The sequence below is a fragment of the Tympanuchus pallidicinctus genome, unplaced genomic scaffold (genome assembly GCF_026119805.1).
Source record: "Tympanuchus pallidicinctus isolate F22 unplaced genomic scaffold, pur_lepc_1.0 scaffold1, whole genome shotgun sequence".
NCBI classification, from domain to species: domain Eukaryota; kingdom Metazoa; phylum Chordata; class Aves; order Galliformes; family Phasianidae; genus Tympanuchus; species Tympanuchus pallidicinctus.
The window spans coordinates 106,000,261-106,018,165 of NW_026294618.1; the positions used below are offsets into that span (position 1 = coordinate 106,000,261).

The following is a 17,905-nucleotide window of genomic DNA, read 5'->3' on the forward strand; positions in this document are numbered from 1 at the left end:
TGTTGTCTCCAGCTGTCTCCTAAATATAATTGTTAATTGAATTTCCCCTCAAGAGTTACATCGTGACCATTGAACAGCTTCAAATTCATTAGATATAAAGCTACTGACAAGGGCAAGTTCTATTTTCTGGTCTTTAAACTCAAACTAGCCCAGAAGAAAAAACAGCTAACTGAATGCTGAAAAACACCACGAAGAGAAGAAATGCAACCTGTATGCAACAAAGCCATGATTCTGTGATTCTGTGATTCTATGATGCTCAGGTGTTCTCACACTGCTTTCCTGTGGAGTGTGTTTGTACCGTATTGTCACTGAGTGGGCCAGGAGCGGGGCTCGATGATCCTTATGACTCCCTTCCTACTGAAGATGTTCTGTGTTTCTCTGATTAACACACCTTTTGTACCACCCGTTAGTTTTATTTCCACGCCAGTGCAGCAGGAAATGATCCAGTGTGTGATCCATACACCAGTTTGAATGCTACCTCCATTTACAGCCATCACAACATAGTCAGCACAAGTGCTGTAGCTTTCTTCTGCACAAAAGTACCAGTAAAGCAACACCGTGTGAATAAGGTTTACCCAGACACATAAGGGAGGCTCTATGCTACTTCGTACCTCTCCCATCAAGTATTTTTCTTGTAACATCTTGGGAAAGTGGAAGTCTATAATCACTTTAGGTGAATCAAATAATGTTTTTTCAAAGCTTCAGTGAAAGTAATTGTTCTGAATTATGGGATGAGACCAGGATAAAATACTTTGCTATTTCCGCTACTACAAACAACCAAACATTTTCAAGCAGGCATTGCCGAAAACAAGAGAGTTTCACTTTTTCTCATTTGCCCACACCTATGCTTTTAGTAGAGGAAAGGTGATGATTTTGTGTTGCATGCTCAGAACCTTCACAGTGCCTTTCCATTCCTAGAAGAGTTTGATCACATGTTCTTGTGGACTATTTCTGTCAGCATTTACATCATTACTTAGCAGTTTGGACTATCATTTTTATTTTTATTTGGTTTTATTTCTTGACATCTTTTGTAGAAGCATTAAAATCACTTTCTGTTTCCTCCTATCTACCCTTTGCAAAGAATTTATACGTGAATTTCTGGCTCGAGATACAACTAAAAGTTGACTTCTGTCAAATTTGTGTGCACATTTCCTGTTTTGCTGGTGAAAACAAAAATAAACAGCAGGTGAAGCCAAACTTTGAAATGAATACTTGTATCATAAACTCTAATTAACTGGGTTCCTGGCCTAGAAGTGGTAATGAAGAATGTGTACATGTAAGGATAAGTAAAAATACTTTTCAAATATTCTAGATGTGCCTTGAAACTGAAAAATCTAAATTTACTTCTTTTCTTTCTCTTCTGGGTAATTCTTTTTTACTCAAATGTGGTAGCAGTTGGTTCAAATGGCAGCTGTCGTTTATTAAATGTTCGTTAAGTGTTTATTAAATGTGAAGCGTATGGATGTTGTTGTTTGGACTTGGAGAAGAAAAAAAACCATTGAAATTCTAGTCCAGTTTTCTGAAACTGAACTTGGCAGATACACAAGGAATGCCAAAGGTGCTCTCTGTTGCTTCATAGCTACATTGTTTTATATATATATATATATACATAAAGCACAAAAACATGAGCACTGCCAGCCTGAGGGTGCTCGTTTAACTGGACCATCGAATCTCCTCATGTGTGACTGCTGTACCTCAGGCACACAATTGCCTTCCACCCGAATTAGACATTTATTTTCCAGGCCAAAACGTGCAAAATGTGCTATCAGCACCTCAGTCGTGCTGCTAATTTTGACCTCGTTCTCAGAAATGATTCCTGTTTTCAGAATCTGAAAGAAGAAGAAAGGAGAATTGAGTCCATCAGCAATTACAGCAGTAATCATGCATATAGAACTTGTGATTTCAAAGTATTTTCTGCCTATTGAATCATTTACATTTGATAATTACTAAAAAACTAATCCTTTCTCCCCAGTGTACTGACATTCTGCTATTTAGAAGGAAAAAAATATGACACGTGTTGCCAAGTGAGTCAAAAATACATTTATTCTTCAAGTTTGCAATATGTTTTGGCTGTAGCAGTGTGTAAAAGCACATTTAGTTCCCAAGTCATATGATGAAGGACTAGCTTTCATAACAAGGAGCCCGTCTGTGCTACTTGCATCAACAGCTTTTTCCTCTCCTATTAAGTAGGAGGAATACGAATCGAGAGCAACCTAAATATGGTCGCCACTTGTTTTGTTTTGGCATAAAATCCTGAGAATTGATGAACCCAAGCGTTGTAGTTGAGAAAAAAAAATTAGTCTTCCCATTCATGTGAAATTTCAACTGTTAACAGTGGATCGAGTAGCAGTGTTAACACATTCCCCTGCCGGATGGCATGCTGCCTTAGGTCAGCTAACACCAGCAGTCATCAGCAGTTAGGAAACTTGTCACTCGACTCTGACGGCGGTTTCTGCTCTCTCAGCTGTCAGTCAGGTAGTTTTCCTACGTGGATGTTTTCCTTGGTGACCCATCTGTACTTTCTGACCGAAGTTGAAAGTTGAATTTTTTGAGGGATGGATTTCCATGTATATTAGGCTTTGGAAAAGAAAACCCAATCCAACATGAGCTTCATATTGTCTCTCTGATATTTACCCTGCCCTGTGATACCCCTGTGCCTCAAAAGACAGCAGTGCAAAAATAAAGCAGAGTAGCTGTTTTTTTGTTGTTGTTGTCAGTGATGAAGATCCTCAGACTTTCTCATCCCCATGTTTCTAAGTCGGTCAGTCACCCAAAGCAGGCGCTGAGAGGTGCCAAAGGCAGCCAGGAAGCTGCTGCCATGCTGCTCACCCACTTGCAGAGAAGATTAACATTAACATACATTCTCCCAGAAGAAGCATCCGTGGTTATTAGCTGCAAGTCTTTAGACTAACAAGGCCATTTCCATCGCAAGGAGCTGCTCCATCCCTTCAAACAAGGACGTGAGAAAGGACTATAATTACAGCTTTCTGTTGAAGTGTTTACTGCCCTGCCCCTGGGAAATTAAGTCACTGTAAGGATTTTTGGGTTGTTGCAATTCCTTGTGTGGAATAAACAGTGAAGAGCAGTAATTACTGCTGCTCATCTTCCCTCCTGCCCCTAAGAACTCAACTGCAGCTATTACTTTCTTGGGGAACAATGAACAAGATGGCAGTAGGATTAGTCACTCTAAACAATATTCTGAAGCATGTGAATGCAATTCAAATCACTAGTTTTAATCAAATGAACGGGGGCACTGATTTTAAAAACAACACATGATGCTGGATCGTAGCTAGAAATCTCATCTGGAGACATCTGTTACCTCTTCTGCATTATTTAAAAAAATCTGAGAAACACTGCTCTGCCTAAATATAGGAAACGTTTTGGTGAGCTTGAAGGGTGCAACTTAGAAATACACTTAGTGCATGAACTTTTTTTAAAGCAGAGAATGTATCTATTCGAGGGATGGGGGCAAAAGCAATGACAGCATGTGAGTAAGGTGCCAAGGAACTTAAGCTTCCTGTATAGTACAGGCCAAAAATAAGTTCTTCTGAAGCGTGACTCAAAGTAACTAATTTTAGGTCCCTAAAGTAAGGCTGTCTGAATGCTCTATTACGTGTTTCAGGTTGGATGGGTGGCTCAATGTGATCTAAAGCACACATCCTGCACAATGATAGAGTTCTGTTTCAGTAGTCCCACATGTGATAATTTTCTCAGGTGCGCCTATGCTCTTTGGAAAAGAATTTGAACAGAATGGGAATTGAGTCACAGAATCACCTAGGCTGGAAAAAAACTCCAAGATCATCCAGTCCACCATCCGCCTTCCACCAATATTCCCCCACTAAGCCCCTCAGCACAACATCTGCACGGCTCTCTGACAGCTCCAGGACGGTGACTCCATCACCTCCCAGGGCAGCCCTTTCCAGCACCTCACTCTTTGGAGAAGAAACTGTTCCTAATATTCAACCTAAACCTCCCTTCACGCAACTTGAGGCCATAATTTGAGTCCAATCGTGAGGTGTTTAAAGTGGGCACCTGTGCAATTTGTAAAACTTTATTACACAGTCGGTGCTGACTCAATACAGGCAGCGTTGCTATCTTTAACCTTCCATTCTTGGTGGTTCTGTTTACAAGAGTGTTGGCAGTAAAATTCATCCTCAATGGTATTGATTCATAAGATATTATTTGACCTCTCTTTAACAGCTAATGCTAGTGGGTTACTGTTCTTACAAGGAGTGCAGTCTGTACAAACACAGGACCAAAATTATCCCTTGCAAAATCATTTATAGCAGAGCTGATGTTCCCTCTCCACCTCCTGTTCCCTTTAGTTGCCTTATTGCGTAAGATTTGGAATGCAAAGTAGTCTTACATCCACACATGAGAATTTAGCTTTGACAGTCTGTTCCATCTACATATCTGAAGCTCCTGAAGATATCCCTGGAAACTGTTGTTGCTGTAGGGAGATAAAATAGTAGACTTGAGCCTCGTTATAGGAATATCCTGCTGATTTCTTTCCAAATTATTTGTAGCTGTTTGAAATGAATAATAATTCCTCTGATATGAAATAAATGCAGCCAACTCTGGAATAAAAGGCATTACCGTCTTTTTTCTTCCCCTCTTGAGGGGCTGGAGCACGGATTTTTCTGCCTCACCATTTTGCCAAACCGGAGCCAGAGGCAGAAGAGCATCTAATGACAGCAAACTTGCAAAGCTCTGTTCTACACTTTCTGCCACTGTAGGAAATCAGGGAAACAGTCCCTCAGCAGCCATCAGTCTCTTGCATAGACACTGCTCTTTAAGGACGTGGCAGTTTCATACAGTCACTCCATGTTTGGATCTGCAGCAGACCTCTCAAACAGTTACTCCAGCTCTGCAGACCTTATCCCCCTTTTTTTTTTCCCAGTGGTAAATGCATGTGTTTCACCTTTATCTGCAGTTCTCAGTTCTGTGGCTTGTCTATTCAATTCTCCCCTTCTGGTCTCCTTCTGGTTCTTAGGTTATCACAGTGGCTACTATATAGAAAGCTTTGGGCAGGATTTATCTTTCAGAATGGGAACAAATCATGACACTGTAACTTGCTTGATATTATCCAAACTTCAGGAGTAGTCCCATTGACATCCATGGGACACCACATGCAGTGTGCTTCTCAGCATTAGAAAATTACATGTAAATATATATTTAGAAAAGCCTTCAAAGCCCTTTTGGATACGACTGATGGATCAAACCTATGAACAACTGTTCTTCATCCTACGACATCTACAGTCTCTCCTCTTCTAATTAGTCATTAGCTAAAATATGAACGTATGTTATTCTGATTAAGAAATTTGGCAATATGTATTAAAAAGAAAAAGTCTAAGGTCTATTTTCCCAGCCCAGGATAAATCAAACAACAGACAAAGTCCTTGTTGGGATTTTCAGACTTGTTGAAAAAGTTAAGGCCGAAAAAAAAGAAAGTTGTTTTTCATGGCTGTATCTTGTGTGGTTGTTGAGGCTTTAACTCTTCCAGTGGATTGCTCACTGTCTCAGTGTGGAGTAGCAATATTTAGGTATTTATGAATTACAGAAGAGAGGCGGGCACATTCAAACATTCCCTTAAGCAACCAATCCTTTCCCTCCTGCTGAAGAATTGCCCATAGTTTGCTTCTGACTGCATGGCTTTATGCACTGAATCTGCGTGGTCGACTTCGGCACGTTTCTAAACGTGCTTAGCAGCAGCTTCTGTCACAGTGCATCATGAAGCCATCCAGCAGATTAAGAAACCTTGGAGGGCATGACATGAAACAAGCGAAGAGCTATTTAGCATTCATTTGGCCCAATCTGGCAAATTGCTTATGCTTATATCCTGGTGAAATAATTGTGTTGGGGCATGACTGTGACAATGCAGGTCCCATTGACTAAAGCTGGGATTCAGGAAACTCTAAACTGATGGGATTTATTGTGTGTGGTGTCCCTCTAAGAAGAGATCAAAGTGAAACTGACTGCAAATTAGTAAGTAATTTACTTATAACTTATGCAAGTAATTTATAACTGTCAAAAAAAAAAAAAAAGTCCATTTGGAATAGAAGGAATGTGCTCTAATTAGGGAACACAATAGGACTGTAAATTCCAAGAAATTCCAGGGAGAGGGAAAAGTTGCTTGTGCCACATTTCTGTGTTGTAACTTAAAGGCTAAGCCTGGCGGAAAACTGAGCCACGGTTAGTGCAAAACTGGAAGCTGCCCCTCTGCTGGACAAAGTACTGAGAACTGGGTGAAAAAATGAAGGGGCTTAAAAGACTCAAGGAGAAAGAGGAGAATTTGTGTTGAACAAAAAGCACAGAGAAGATAGCTCGTAATCTCTGAGAGATCTGCAGGACAGTGCAGTAGGCGTTAGCTGTTATTTCCTCAGGCATGCAGTGATACCGCTATCTACAACACCCATGTGTTTTCCTTTTCAGTAACGCTGCAGGAGATGAATGCAGAATCTGATTTATACTTCCTTGGTTTTGGCAAATGCATGCTAAAAATCCTGTAACTGTGCCATGAATTAATCTGATGACCTCAAAACCTGATGAGACACAGTTGGAAAAATGGTTGTCCTTAGAGATGTGAGCCTTGCTCGAGTGGAAAGGATGGAGCAAGGGGTTGGTCATCAGTACTTGGAACAGTACCATGAGGCTCCAAAATTTACATAAACTGGCTCAGAGTCACTCTGGTTGTCCCCAGAAAGTGAACATCTCTGAAAAGCAAGCATTTTGAAATGGGAAGTTGGAAGGAAAGGCAATTTTGCATGGTGTCAGGGGTGCCTGGGCTGTTACCAAGTCAGCATCACTTTCAGATCTCAACAGAGCTTAGAACAGCTTGTGCTTTAGGTGCCGAGCAAAACACTTCTGCTACATCAGCTCCAGCACTGAGATTGCAGCCGTGAGAATGGCCACAGAGCTGAGACCGCCATCCCTGTGTATCGACTGCCATCACATTGCTGCACACAGCATTGTATGGCGGCACCCAGGTCCCCAGGAGCCTTTCAGGGAGTGGTTGGCGCTGTCAAAGTTGCTCTGCTCAATATCTTTCTGATGCCAAAACCTTTCATGTTAATCTCTTCTTGTTTTTCTTCCCTGGATTCCCAGGCTCCATGCCATTTTCTCTCTCCAGCCCACACAAATAAATCTTTTTCCAGAAAAGTTTTTAGTTTCATTAAGATTGATTTCAGCCAGTGTTTGCTGTAAGAAGAGCTTCAGAAATCAGCAAGAACAGCTTCCTGTGCCAAGACTACAACTTAAAACCGAAGACAGAACCAGGCGTGCATAATATTTTACTCCCCTCTGTGCACTCTCCATTTTCTTCAGCTCATGGAAGGCAGACCTGAGTCACAGGCTGTATCACAGTGTCTAATAGCACATAGATGGGTTTTTCATCTCCTTATTTATCTGCTTTTTAAGCTCATTTGTTGTTTTAAGATGAGGAATGGCTACAATGCGATATTTGGTACAGCTGGAGTTGTGCAGCAGCCTGCACTGTTTTGGTCCATTGACACTTCTCTTTGCATACCTTTCTTCAGTGCTTTTCTGGACAGACCAGAGCATCACATCGATCTCAAAACTGGCTGCATAACTCCAGAATCAGTCTGGAATTATAAGAGGTTCATTCAGAAACCAGCACTGCGTTTCATTGTTTGGTGTGCTTTTGTTCTGCAAAATACTTTGTTTAATAACACAACTTCAGCTGTCTGAAACGTTCAGTCATTTACTTTGAGATGCTGTAGCTCTTTGCTGTTGCACTTGCTTTGGCTCCCCAGAGCTATCTAAAACCATCAGCAAGCTAACAAGTGATTTCCTTTTTTCCTGACTATTGGAGAATAGTTTGTACGAGTCCTATCACAAATCCCCTTTGAATTTTCCTTGACAAGTTTCTCTTCCCCTTATATTTGCTTCTTCAGTTATTAATCTACCAAAAGTCTTTTTTAAACCTTGTGGAAGCTTGCTTAAGCAAAGGATTTTGCCAGAGGCTTTTTAAAAATCCAGAAACACCACATCAAACAGATCCACACCTCTCCAGATAACCACAGATTTCTCAGAAGCGTTCAAGTAGATCTGAAACGTGAATTGAGGCTAACAATATACATGTATGAATTCATTTTACCAAAACAAAACCAAGCATTTCTACTGGGTTGGATGGGGAAGGCAGCATCTAGTGTGAAAATGGATGGAAATCGAGGTCTGGCAACAGTGACCTTTCTAGCAATGCAACAAAACCATTTGGTTATGACAAAAGAAAGAGAACAAAAACCCCAAAATATGATGTCTGCTTTGTTACCTTTGGCAAACACGAGGCCTCGCCTGTAGCACACAAACTGCATGAGATCTGCTTCTGGAGCCTCAGCACACCTGGAAGCAAACAAATCTTCCTCCTGACAGGTGGAGATTTTTGCCAAATTTACTCCAAGCTGTTTCTGAAACACACTCCCCTCATTCGGTTGGAATCAGCCAGCAGATTAAGTGCTTCAAATCCAAAAAACAAAGTTATCATCCATACAGCAAGGCTTGATTGAAATATCTGATGACAAATGCTTCACTAACACATTTCAAGGTTCTGAAATACTAATTAGGCCTTCTTTTTGCTGCTTTTGAGAAGAAATAGTGGGCTAACGCAGTTAATGAGAATTAATCAAATAGTTTCACAGTGCTGCAAAATGTAATAGCTGTCAACCCACCTCCATTATACACTGTTCCTTTAGCAACCCACACCTTCGTGCTTTCTTTGATCTTTTCCAGAGCCCCAAATCCTCCACAGAGCCTGACATCATTGTTCTAATGGCTGTGGGAAGGGTAATGTTTAAACTTCCCTTTGTTCAATGGGAATAAATAACTACCTGCTTTAAATGACCACATCTCCCCCTCTGTGCCTTGTGCAAGAAGAGAAAATGTTATAACCATTGGCAGCAGATTGGTCCCTGCTTCACACAGATGTTAATGTGCTTCCTTATGTGTGGATAGATCTTAAATGGAATGTGAGACTGATCTCCTGCTTTGCTATTGAGCCATGAGACTAAGATGCTAATGTGCTCTTTTCAAAGCGTAAGAGGAAATCCTGGGCTCACCCCCTTCTCCCAGTCCCAGTCAATTTCCTCCACCTTTCAGAGCCCCCTGATGCCCAGTGCAACTTCAAGAAGCATTAAGTTTTAAATTAAATAATTCAAGAAGTACAGAGATCACACAGACAGTGCCAAAAGAACAGCCTGCAAAGTCGGGGACTTTAACGATCTGCTCATGCACAATGCTTTTCCAGATGCTTTTCTGCTTTCGTTCGTTTAGGATCCTATCTAATTTGCATAAAGCTTCTAGGTCTCGGATTCATAACATTAAAATATTATGGTTGAGTTGTTCCTTGGTTCATACATTGCTTCTAAATTCAAGTTATACTTAGCTTCCAAACTGAGATGATACCCAGTGACATTAAATGTTGACGGGCATTACAGTAGGTGAGTAGTGTTTAGATTTGACCGTGGGGCCAAGGATAATTTGATCCACCATTTCAGTGGGGAACTACCACACCTAACCCCAAATTTCAGCCTCTCACTCCTACACTTGAGAGTTCAGTGGCATACAGTAGATTTTAGTCACAGTTCTGTTGGAGTGTCTCTGCTACAGGATTCACCAGTTCGTCCCCTCGTGTCTTATTTACTGACATCTTGTTATTTAAGCAGATTTCAAAATGATGATGTGTGACTTCACAGCCAGTTGCATCCTATTGAGCGTTCATTTCTGCCGTGCTTTTCAGTTCTCCGTTAGATTTTCAGACCAAGATTTTAACAACTATCAACTGCATCCAATTTACCCGAGGATTCTGTTTTCTGCAGCAGTGGAAACACTATGCAAAGCTTAATTGAGACTGAGAAATCTGAACTTTTTGCTGGTAGAGGCTGAGTAGTTTGTCATCCTAATCGTTTATGTGAAGGAGCATTAAGCAAAGCAAGGAACTGGCAAACAGCAGTGAAAACATACTGGAAGCTGCACCAAAGTTCAGCAACAGCCACACGTCAGTGTGCAGTTGGCACTGTGTGGGCTGAACCCAGGGCATGGGGAGGGTGCAGTGCAGTGCTGACTCACGCTATGGCAAATGATGTTATGCCTTTTAATACACTGGACAAACACAGACTTGGAAACAGTGAAAAATATGCAGCTGAGCTTTCTGTTTGGATGAAGGAATCTGAGAACAGCTTTCAAGATTGCTGAAAAACTCATCCATTTTTTTTTGTATATTTGTGACTCCTCCATTTTCAGTTGATATAAATACATTTCCTGCAGATTTTCAAATAGAATAAATCGAATTGCAATCAGAGATTCAACTCAAAAATGAATAAATGTCTCTTTAATAGATTTTCATAGTCTGTCTAACCCAGAGAAAAGTATCCTTCGTTTCACAATCGCACCTCATTCCTGTCATGGCTTTCTGGCAGTATGCACATTTGTAAACAGCTGCTGTCAAGGATGAAGCACACGGAGAGCAAAATGTCATCAGAAATCTACAACAAACTCCCTGAGAGCTCACTGGGAACTGCAGCCACTGCCATTGAACCTAGCTTCAACAAAACAAGGTCAAACATCCCATTCGTTTATGTTTTTGTTGCTCTCTCTTTTTTTATTTTTTTTATGATCTAATAAAAAAACGTAAGAAATACGGTAAGCTTTGTTACATATGTACACAAAATGTATCCTTTAGGCTGCTCCAAAAAACTAATGCCTCCTATTTTGTGATGTTGGCCCGTAATATCAGAGGTGGATGATGGTGGGATGGCAGCAGTGGTGAAACCTTCCCATCAGAATCCCATTGCATGCTGTTGCTGTACAACAGAGGGGCAGTCTGACAGGATGCTGTCTGACATGGAAGCGCATAAGAAGCAAGGGTGTGTCACTGAATCTTTGCATACAAAAGAATGGCACCAAAGACATTCATCAACACTTGCTGAAGGCAGATGAGGACAAAACAGCAATCAGAGCACAGTGAGGTGGTGCGTGGTGCATTTCAGCAGTGGCAAAAGTGACACAAAAGACAAGCCACATTCTGGATTGCCCATGCACAGCTGTCACATCACAGAGTGAAGAGGGTTTCCATCAGCCCATACACAAAACAGCTAACAGTGGTTAGTAGTGAGAAAAATAGTAATGAGTAGAAGAGAATTTGCTCTATCAAACAGATTTAGTGTGCTCTTTGTATGTGCTGCAGTACCCATGGAAATAAACATGAGGCATTGCTTTGAGAGCAATCGGTGTGTATCTCTTGCATTTCTACTTGCTATAGGAAAAAAAGGCATAGGCTCCCTTGCTCAAAACACAGAATTCGCTGTACTTCTCTATCAGTGACTTTCTCTGTGGTCATTAAGGATATTGCCCAAAACATTTTAAAAATACAATCTGCACACAAGGAAGATTATTTTTAAATTCAACTGTATCACGGCTTAGAAGACTTTTAAAACCCATTCTGATAAATAAATAAATATTGATAGAGAAACAAAGAAGGTTGCACGTGGCTTGCAGAGGACAGTGCACGAACATTTTCTCATCCAGGAGTGTGATTTTTACATGAACTATGACTGAAGGATTTTGGAGCCACACGAGATACAGATGCACCCAGAAGAGTCTTTGGAGGTACCACAGCTCACATGACCCACCTGCTTCAACACTTTATCTCAGGTAGCAGAACAAGCTGGCTGTGATCTCTCAGGGATCTGATTTCTACCAAGGATCAAAGATCCCCGTCTCTTCACTCACAGCATCTGCAGAGCTGCCTGGCAAACGCACCCAGCCCAACTGGTTGATTGCTGCTCAGCCCCTCACACTGCTGTGCAAACTGCTTCTGCCCCAGTGACAGCAGCAGCTCCACGTCCAGGAGGCTCCACTTGCAGGCAGCTGGGTCAGAATAGTGCAGACCCTCCCCAGACCTCATGGGACACATTTGCCATCCTCTCATCCAAGGGATCCCATGCTTGGAATGAGAAGGTGGCTGGAGCCCCAGTGGATGCCTATGCCTAACAGGAGACCATTCTCTTCAGCAAGCAAAATGGCATGGGGGAGCCTTCACCAGGAGAACAGCCCTCAGCATCTCTATCCTTCCTCCTCCTTTAACACCAGGCCAACTCTCAGGCCGTAGGCACCAACTCCCAACATCTCCATGTTTTGTTCACCATAGGACACTGTTAGAATGGCATCACCATGCCCTACTGATGTCAAGATTCAGCCTTTGATTCCAAGTCCTATAAGTACGGGGACCCTGTGCCCAGAACTCCAGCATCCTCTGACCGGCATCCTCTGAGCTGCTGTGCTGGGGCAACAGGAGGAGTCTGGAGGATGGACCCGAGCTGCCTGGGGCTGTGAGGAGGGCTCAGAGCTGGTACAGAAGTGGCTGCTGCTATGGAGGAACAGAAAACTTTGGTGCTGATGGGAAGAAGGGCGAGGCTCAGAATAAGGATGTCTGTTCAACATTGAACAATAAACGAATCAAAACAAAGAGAGTAGAAAAGAAAAAGCACACAAACAATATTAAAAAAGATCCCATCCCACAAAATTACCAAAACCAATAAACGTTCCTCTGTTTTTTGGAGCTTGCGAGTCTGTGTGTGGATTCCTGTGCCTGCTCCTGGTCACTCCAGCATGGGAAAGACGTGGCCATATGGGGTGAGAGCCCAGGGCCTCAGGGCTGGGGAGAGACAGCACACCTGGCATCCCAGGGCTGGCTGAGGGAGCTGCCTTTGGTCAGCACAGCGAGGCAGAGGCTGGTGCATTTCAGCAGAGAGTCACCTTTGCTGCTGCAGATTATTATGAGTATGGCAACAGAGGTTGTTGTTAATTGCTGGCAAAAATGCACAGCTAATGGTGCAGACTATGTTGGAAAATAGTGTTTTGTAGCTGAGAATTCACTCTATCAAATATTGTTATGGTGCTCTTTCAAATCAGTTGTATTTACCATGGAAATAAATAGGAGGCATTACTTTTGGAGCAACATATGTAGATACAGCACAAGACAATTCCTCTTTTCTTAGTATGGCCCAGGCAAGCCACAAGCTTGGACACTCACGCCCTAGAAAGAATGAAGACATAGTGAGTAAGAGCTTTAATAAAGCAGCAGCCTTCCATGGCATTTAATACTTAGCACAGTTCTACATGAAGAATCTCCCAGCAACTGCTTGGAAAAAGCAGAGCATCACAACGTTTACACAGCACCATCTCGCCATACTCAGATAACGAGCTTACAGTTCTGTCACTCTGGAACTTGAATTACTTTATGTAAATAGCTTGTGATTTTAGAGCAAACCAGGGACAAATTTAAGTCCAGTAAACACAAAATTTGGCTGCACTCCTATAATTAGATCAGTGCAGGCACGGTTCTTCCCCTGCATAACACTTCCCTTGCTTAAATGGGCCACTGCACAGGGGTGGAGGTCCTCCCACACAGACCTACTGGGGCTCTCATTACAAATGGATCAGGAAACAGGTGGCTGCAACCAGCCCACCTGACTGTGCTATGGGTTTATTGCAAATTTGACCCCAAGGACTTTATATCTAGCTTCCTGAATCTCAAGTTTGGCAGTTTTAATTTTTTTTTTAAACTTATGGTACAGCTAAAGGAAAGTTTTCACGTTGTGTTTCAACGTGAGAGTTTTGCACAGCACTACTTTACATTTTTGGCTTGCTAATTTCACACCCAGATGCCATCTCCCAGCAGAAGCCCCTTCTTCTGTGGTTTTGTACAGAGTGCTTAAGCTTGGCCAGAAGAAGTAAGCAGATGGGGAAGTTGCATCAGGAGTGTTTGTATGAATGTAGAAATACTTCAAGTGTTATTAACTCAGCATCAGAGCTTAAGCTTGCTCAAGTATAATTTTTCCCTCTGGTGACAATGCTCCCACCCTAAGAGCCGCACTGCAGAAGAAGAAAACAAGGAGGAGCACACAAAGCCTCGATCTTTGCTTCAGTTGCTTCTTCCACATGCATTATGCTCCCTTTTTAAGTTTCTTCTAAATGTGCCCAGTATTGTTGAAGCCCTTGTTGGTCAGGAGCCCTGTCTTGCTTTGAGCTAATGCTTAGAGACTGAAAGATATCCTGTAATTATTTATGCATTTTTAACACTTTATTAGTTCTACAACTAAATGCTGTCAATACATTTAATTCAGAACAAGGCAAACAAAGGTTCTGTAAGAACCCCCAGAGGCCTGTCATGTCATCCAGGCTTTGAAACCTCACCTGTGGTGTTTAAAGAGTTAGCCACTCCATTGGAAGGAAAGTGCAGGAGAAGGTTGTCTCTTCCTTTGTAAGCATTCAAGATTAGGCCTTCACACATTTTGTTCTACTGACACGTTGTAAACAAAATAAAGACTCCCAAAGGGTCTCAAACGATATGAAGCCTGCAAAAGCAAAACTCCTATTAACTTTGTTAAGAAATTAAACTTCCAGAGTGAATATAATTTAGGGGGGGAAGTAAAGTAATGAGGGAAACAAAAAACTACTGAAAAGAAAACTAACTTAGCTTTTTACTAAAAAAGCAAAGAAGAGAATAATGCTTTAAAAGACAGACTACATATATTTGACATAAATCACATTAAAACTTGAACACATACCCTAACTTACACAGCTTGAAGCCCTTTTCCTGAGCACTCATTATTCTCCAAACACCAGCAGAGGCTAGGGAGTGAGAGCTTCTTTTATACAGAGCTTTCAATATCCTTTGGGAAAGCACTCATCAGAATCAGCTGGGAGCTGTTGGTAAGTGAGTCAGGTTTAGACTTTGCCTCAGGTAAACAGTGGTGAAATAAAATTGCATAAATGATTAAATAATCTAGAGAAAACAATAGATAAAAGCTTCAGATAGCCAATGGCAGAGGGGGGGTGAACTCTGAAGAAAAGTCAGGAAAGTTAATGGTTGGTGCAAAAAACTCTACGAAACAGAGCAGAATTTCAATCACAGACAGGTTTGAGAAGGAGCCATAATACATAAAAATGGTGCAGAGAAATAAAAGCTAGAGGCTGAAGGATAAATTAAGACAGCAACATGGGAGGTTATGCAGCTTACCGAATATCTACAGGAACACCAAAGAGTAATTTTGGGAGTAGGAAACATCCAGTGGATGTGATGGTGTCGTATCACAGAGAGCCACATAGAAAGAAAGCAGGAGAAATCGTTTAAGAAAGTTTCAATGGTTTTCCACCTATTCTGAACAGGAAGTGGACAAAGAACAGAACTAACAAAGCTACAGCTTTCAGAATAATCTTATTAACTAACATGAAATCTATCTAAGTGTAAAATCCTTTTATCACAAAGATTGCAACTGATGGTGGTCAGTGTCAGGGCCCAGAGGACATCAGTAGGTCTAACTGTCCTGGTGAGCTCCATCTGGGACCTCTGCTCCTCAGTCATGAGGCTCCATTTAGGCTCAGAACTGAGCACTTGCACTTGCTTTGAGCTGCAGGGCTGGGTCTCTGGCCTTGTTGGTTAACTACAAGTTGGCTTTGTATCATAATCTTATTTTTTTGTCTTTTGATTTTTGGTGGTTGCTATTTAAGGTTATGGTGTATGGGGGTACTGATGGCTTTTGGTGTTCCTGCCTGCCCTGTTCAAGTGCTGTGGGAGTGCACCTGTAAGTACTGGTATCTGTTTCAGTTCCTTGCTCTGCCCTACTTGTTCTGTTTCTTGATGTATTGTTCTGACAGCACCATTACAAATTCTGGTGTTTTCTAACAATGATTCTCTATCCTTTCTTCCATGCGGTGATTAGAAACTGGCCAGTGAAAGAAGCTTACTGTGATTGAATCAAGCACTAGGAGGAATTTCCAGAGGCTTGATGTTTAGAGTAGAAAAGAATGACTTGATGATGAAGATAGCCTTTTCTAGAACAGCGTTTCATTTTTTTTTTTTCCCCAAATGCAACAAGTTTACTGAGTAAAGCAACCTTCTAGGCTTTCAGAACAAAAAAAATCCTTTATAAGCAAACTTAAGTTGGAGTAATAATTGTTCTCAGGTGCTACTGTGCTGGGAGTGGAATTCAATCTGAATATCAGAAGTGAGAATACAAATGAAAATAATGCACTCTGAAAGAGACAAGAATAAAAGCAAACTAATATGAATTCGAATTAATAAGGTTATGGGATGATCAAAAGAAGAAAGCTTACAGTGAAGGGAATAGGGACAAATAAAAGATGAATCTTATGAAAGAAACTGCTGTGAGCCTAACAGTGACCTGTGTATATTGGTGACATAGTGATCATGACAGGAATTTGTCTTCCAGGTATTAATTACAGTTGCTGCTTTGCTTTAATAAGAAAAGGTCACCAATGAAGCAGAACTTCATTGACTTCACACAATCTAAATTTCTAGATGATACACGTTACAGCTCTTTTGCTAAGTAATGTATTTGAATATTGTTTGATTACTGATATTGACAACTTAGACCCTAAAATACTTGGGGTTTTGTGGTACTGTCTTTTGGTGTTCTTGGGACTGCATGTGATGTCTTTCTCTTTTGTGTCGTTACGAGATGACGAGAAGCACGATGTCATCTAGTGAATGAACGGAAAATTATGTTATGGAAAATTGGAGAAAAAATATTGAACTGGCTACTTGTGGTGAGGAAGATGGGAGGAGGAGGGCAGCAGATGAGAACTTCCTGGTTCAGAGATGCTCACAAGATGCATTTCCAGCTTGAAGTTGTGCTAAAATAGATAAGAGCACACAAGACAACAAGAAAACTTATTTGAGAGGCAGGATTGCTTTTTTTTCAATCCCGTGATAAAACAAAGGCTGCCGCTGCATTTTGCACCTGCAGATCTAGCCCTCAGTACCATCATTAACCCCAGTTTCAAGGTCTGAGTTGCAACGCTTTGTATTTTCGACAGGACGCCGTTTTGGTTTCGACCCGTTCTTGCTCATTATTGCCGATAGATGGCAGCAAATGACCACAGATTTTCCGTCCCTACCGCAGCCCGCTCCGCCTTGATGGCTTTCTGTAGCATCATCCTATTGAAAACCAAAATGGTGCCGATTCTACGGTAGCAGAACGTAGGACTGCAGTAGAGGCAGAAGACGTGATTTAACGTGATAGAAGGTTAAGGCGAACGATGGAACTGTTGGTTGCGTTCCCGCTTCCAGCAGTGCTGGTGCGGCTCGAAAGCGCTTTTTGCAGTGTTGGTCTGCTTGCAATTCCCCTGCTGTCTTTACATCAGAACGCGTGAACGACTCGGGCTGTGATGCGTTACTCTGGGTGGGGGGGCTGCGTGAAGGGGAGAGCCAGCAGAACGACGATTTGATTTCTATCGCAGTCACTCTTGGCAAGAGGTCGCCGAGTTGCCTCAGCTGGCACACGACAGGCGCGCGCCGTTCCGTCGCTCGGCGCGGAGCCCCGTGAACGCCACACACACGGCACGGCCCGCGCGGCGCCTCGCCGTTAGGCGATCGCGCTCCGGAATCTTGAGCCTCGCGCGCTGCCGTCCGCGCGCCGCTCGCTGACGGGACTCGGCGGCCCGGCTCGGTTTCGGCCCGCGGAGCGCTTGCCGCACGGCAGCGGCACTCCGTTCTCACGGCCGCAATGTCTGCGCTGACGAAGGCCTCCGGCGCGCTCAAGTCGGTGGATTACGAAGTGTTCGGACGAGTGCAAGGTAACGGCAGGCTGCGCGCCGGCTGGGGCGGCGGTGCTGAGGCGGCGCCAAGGGCGCGCGGCACAAGCGGCGATCCCTGATTGTGCGCATGCGCGCGGGGCGGGCGGCGCCGAGGCGTCGGCTCCAAGCCGGGTGGGCTGGGGGGCTCGCGGCCCCTCGTGAGGGGAGGCGGGTGGCTGTGTGCCTCGCCGGAAGGCCGGCTGTGCTCCGCGAGGTGCTGTGCCGAAAGGCCTTGTCTTTACCTGCGGTCAGGCCCGCGTTTTCTGTCAGCGTGCTGGCGGCAGTTCTG

The 17,905-nt window shown here is 42.8% G+C and overlaps 1 protein-coding gene and 1 long non-coding RNA gene across 7 annotated transcripts in view; one reads left to right on the forward strand and one right to left on the reverse strand.

Moving 5' to 3' along the window:
* Nucleotides 1–992: 992 nt before the first annotated feature.
* Nucleotides 993–14,872, reverse strand: LOC128079152 (uncharacterized). 5 transcript variants are annotated; one of them, XR_008205995.1, is made up of 6 exons: nt 14,586–14,853; nt 14,212–14,372; nt 12,963–13,051; nt 7,526–7,601; nt 4,367–4,450; nt 993–1,829 (listed from the first exon to the last, which is right to left on the reverse strand). It is a non-coding gene; the product is annotated as an uncharacterized LOC128079152 (long non-coding RNA). The 5 variants fall into 5 exon arrangements; XR_008205990.1 differs by lacking the exon at nt 7,526–7,601 and having other exon boundaries at nt 12,938–13,051; nt 14,586–14,840; XR_008205998.1 differs by lacking the exon at nt 7,526–7,601 and having other exon boundaries at nt 14,586–14,837.
* A 2,551-nt stretch (nt 14,873–17,423) lies between these two features.
* Nucleotides 17,424–17,905, forward strand: part of ACYP2 (acylphosphatase 2) — a 46,629-nt gene continuing 46,147 nt past the window's right edge. Inside the window, exon 1 of one of the 2 annotated variants that reach the window (XR_008205976.1) lies at nt 17,424–17,616. Coding sequence is in view for 1 of the 2 variants with exons in the window: in XM_052680084.1 (XP_052536044.1) it covers nt 17,547–17,616 (70 nt within the window). In the remaining variant the exon portion in view is untranslated. The remainder of the gene's footprint in view (nt 17,617–17,905) is intronic. The other variant, XM_052680084.1, reaches the window with a different exon arrangement.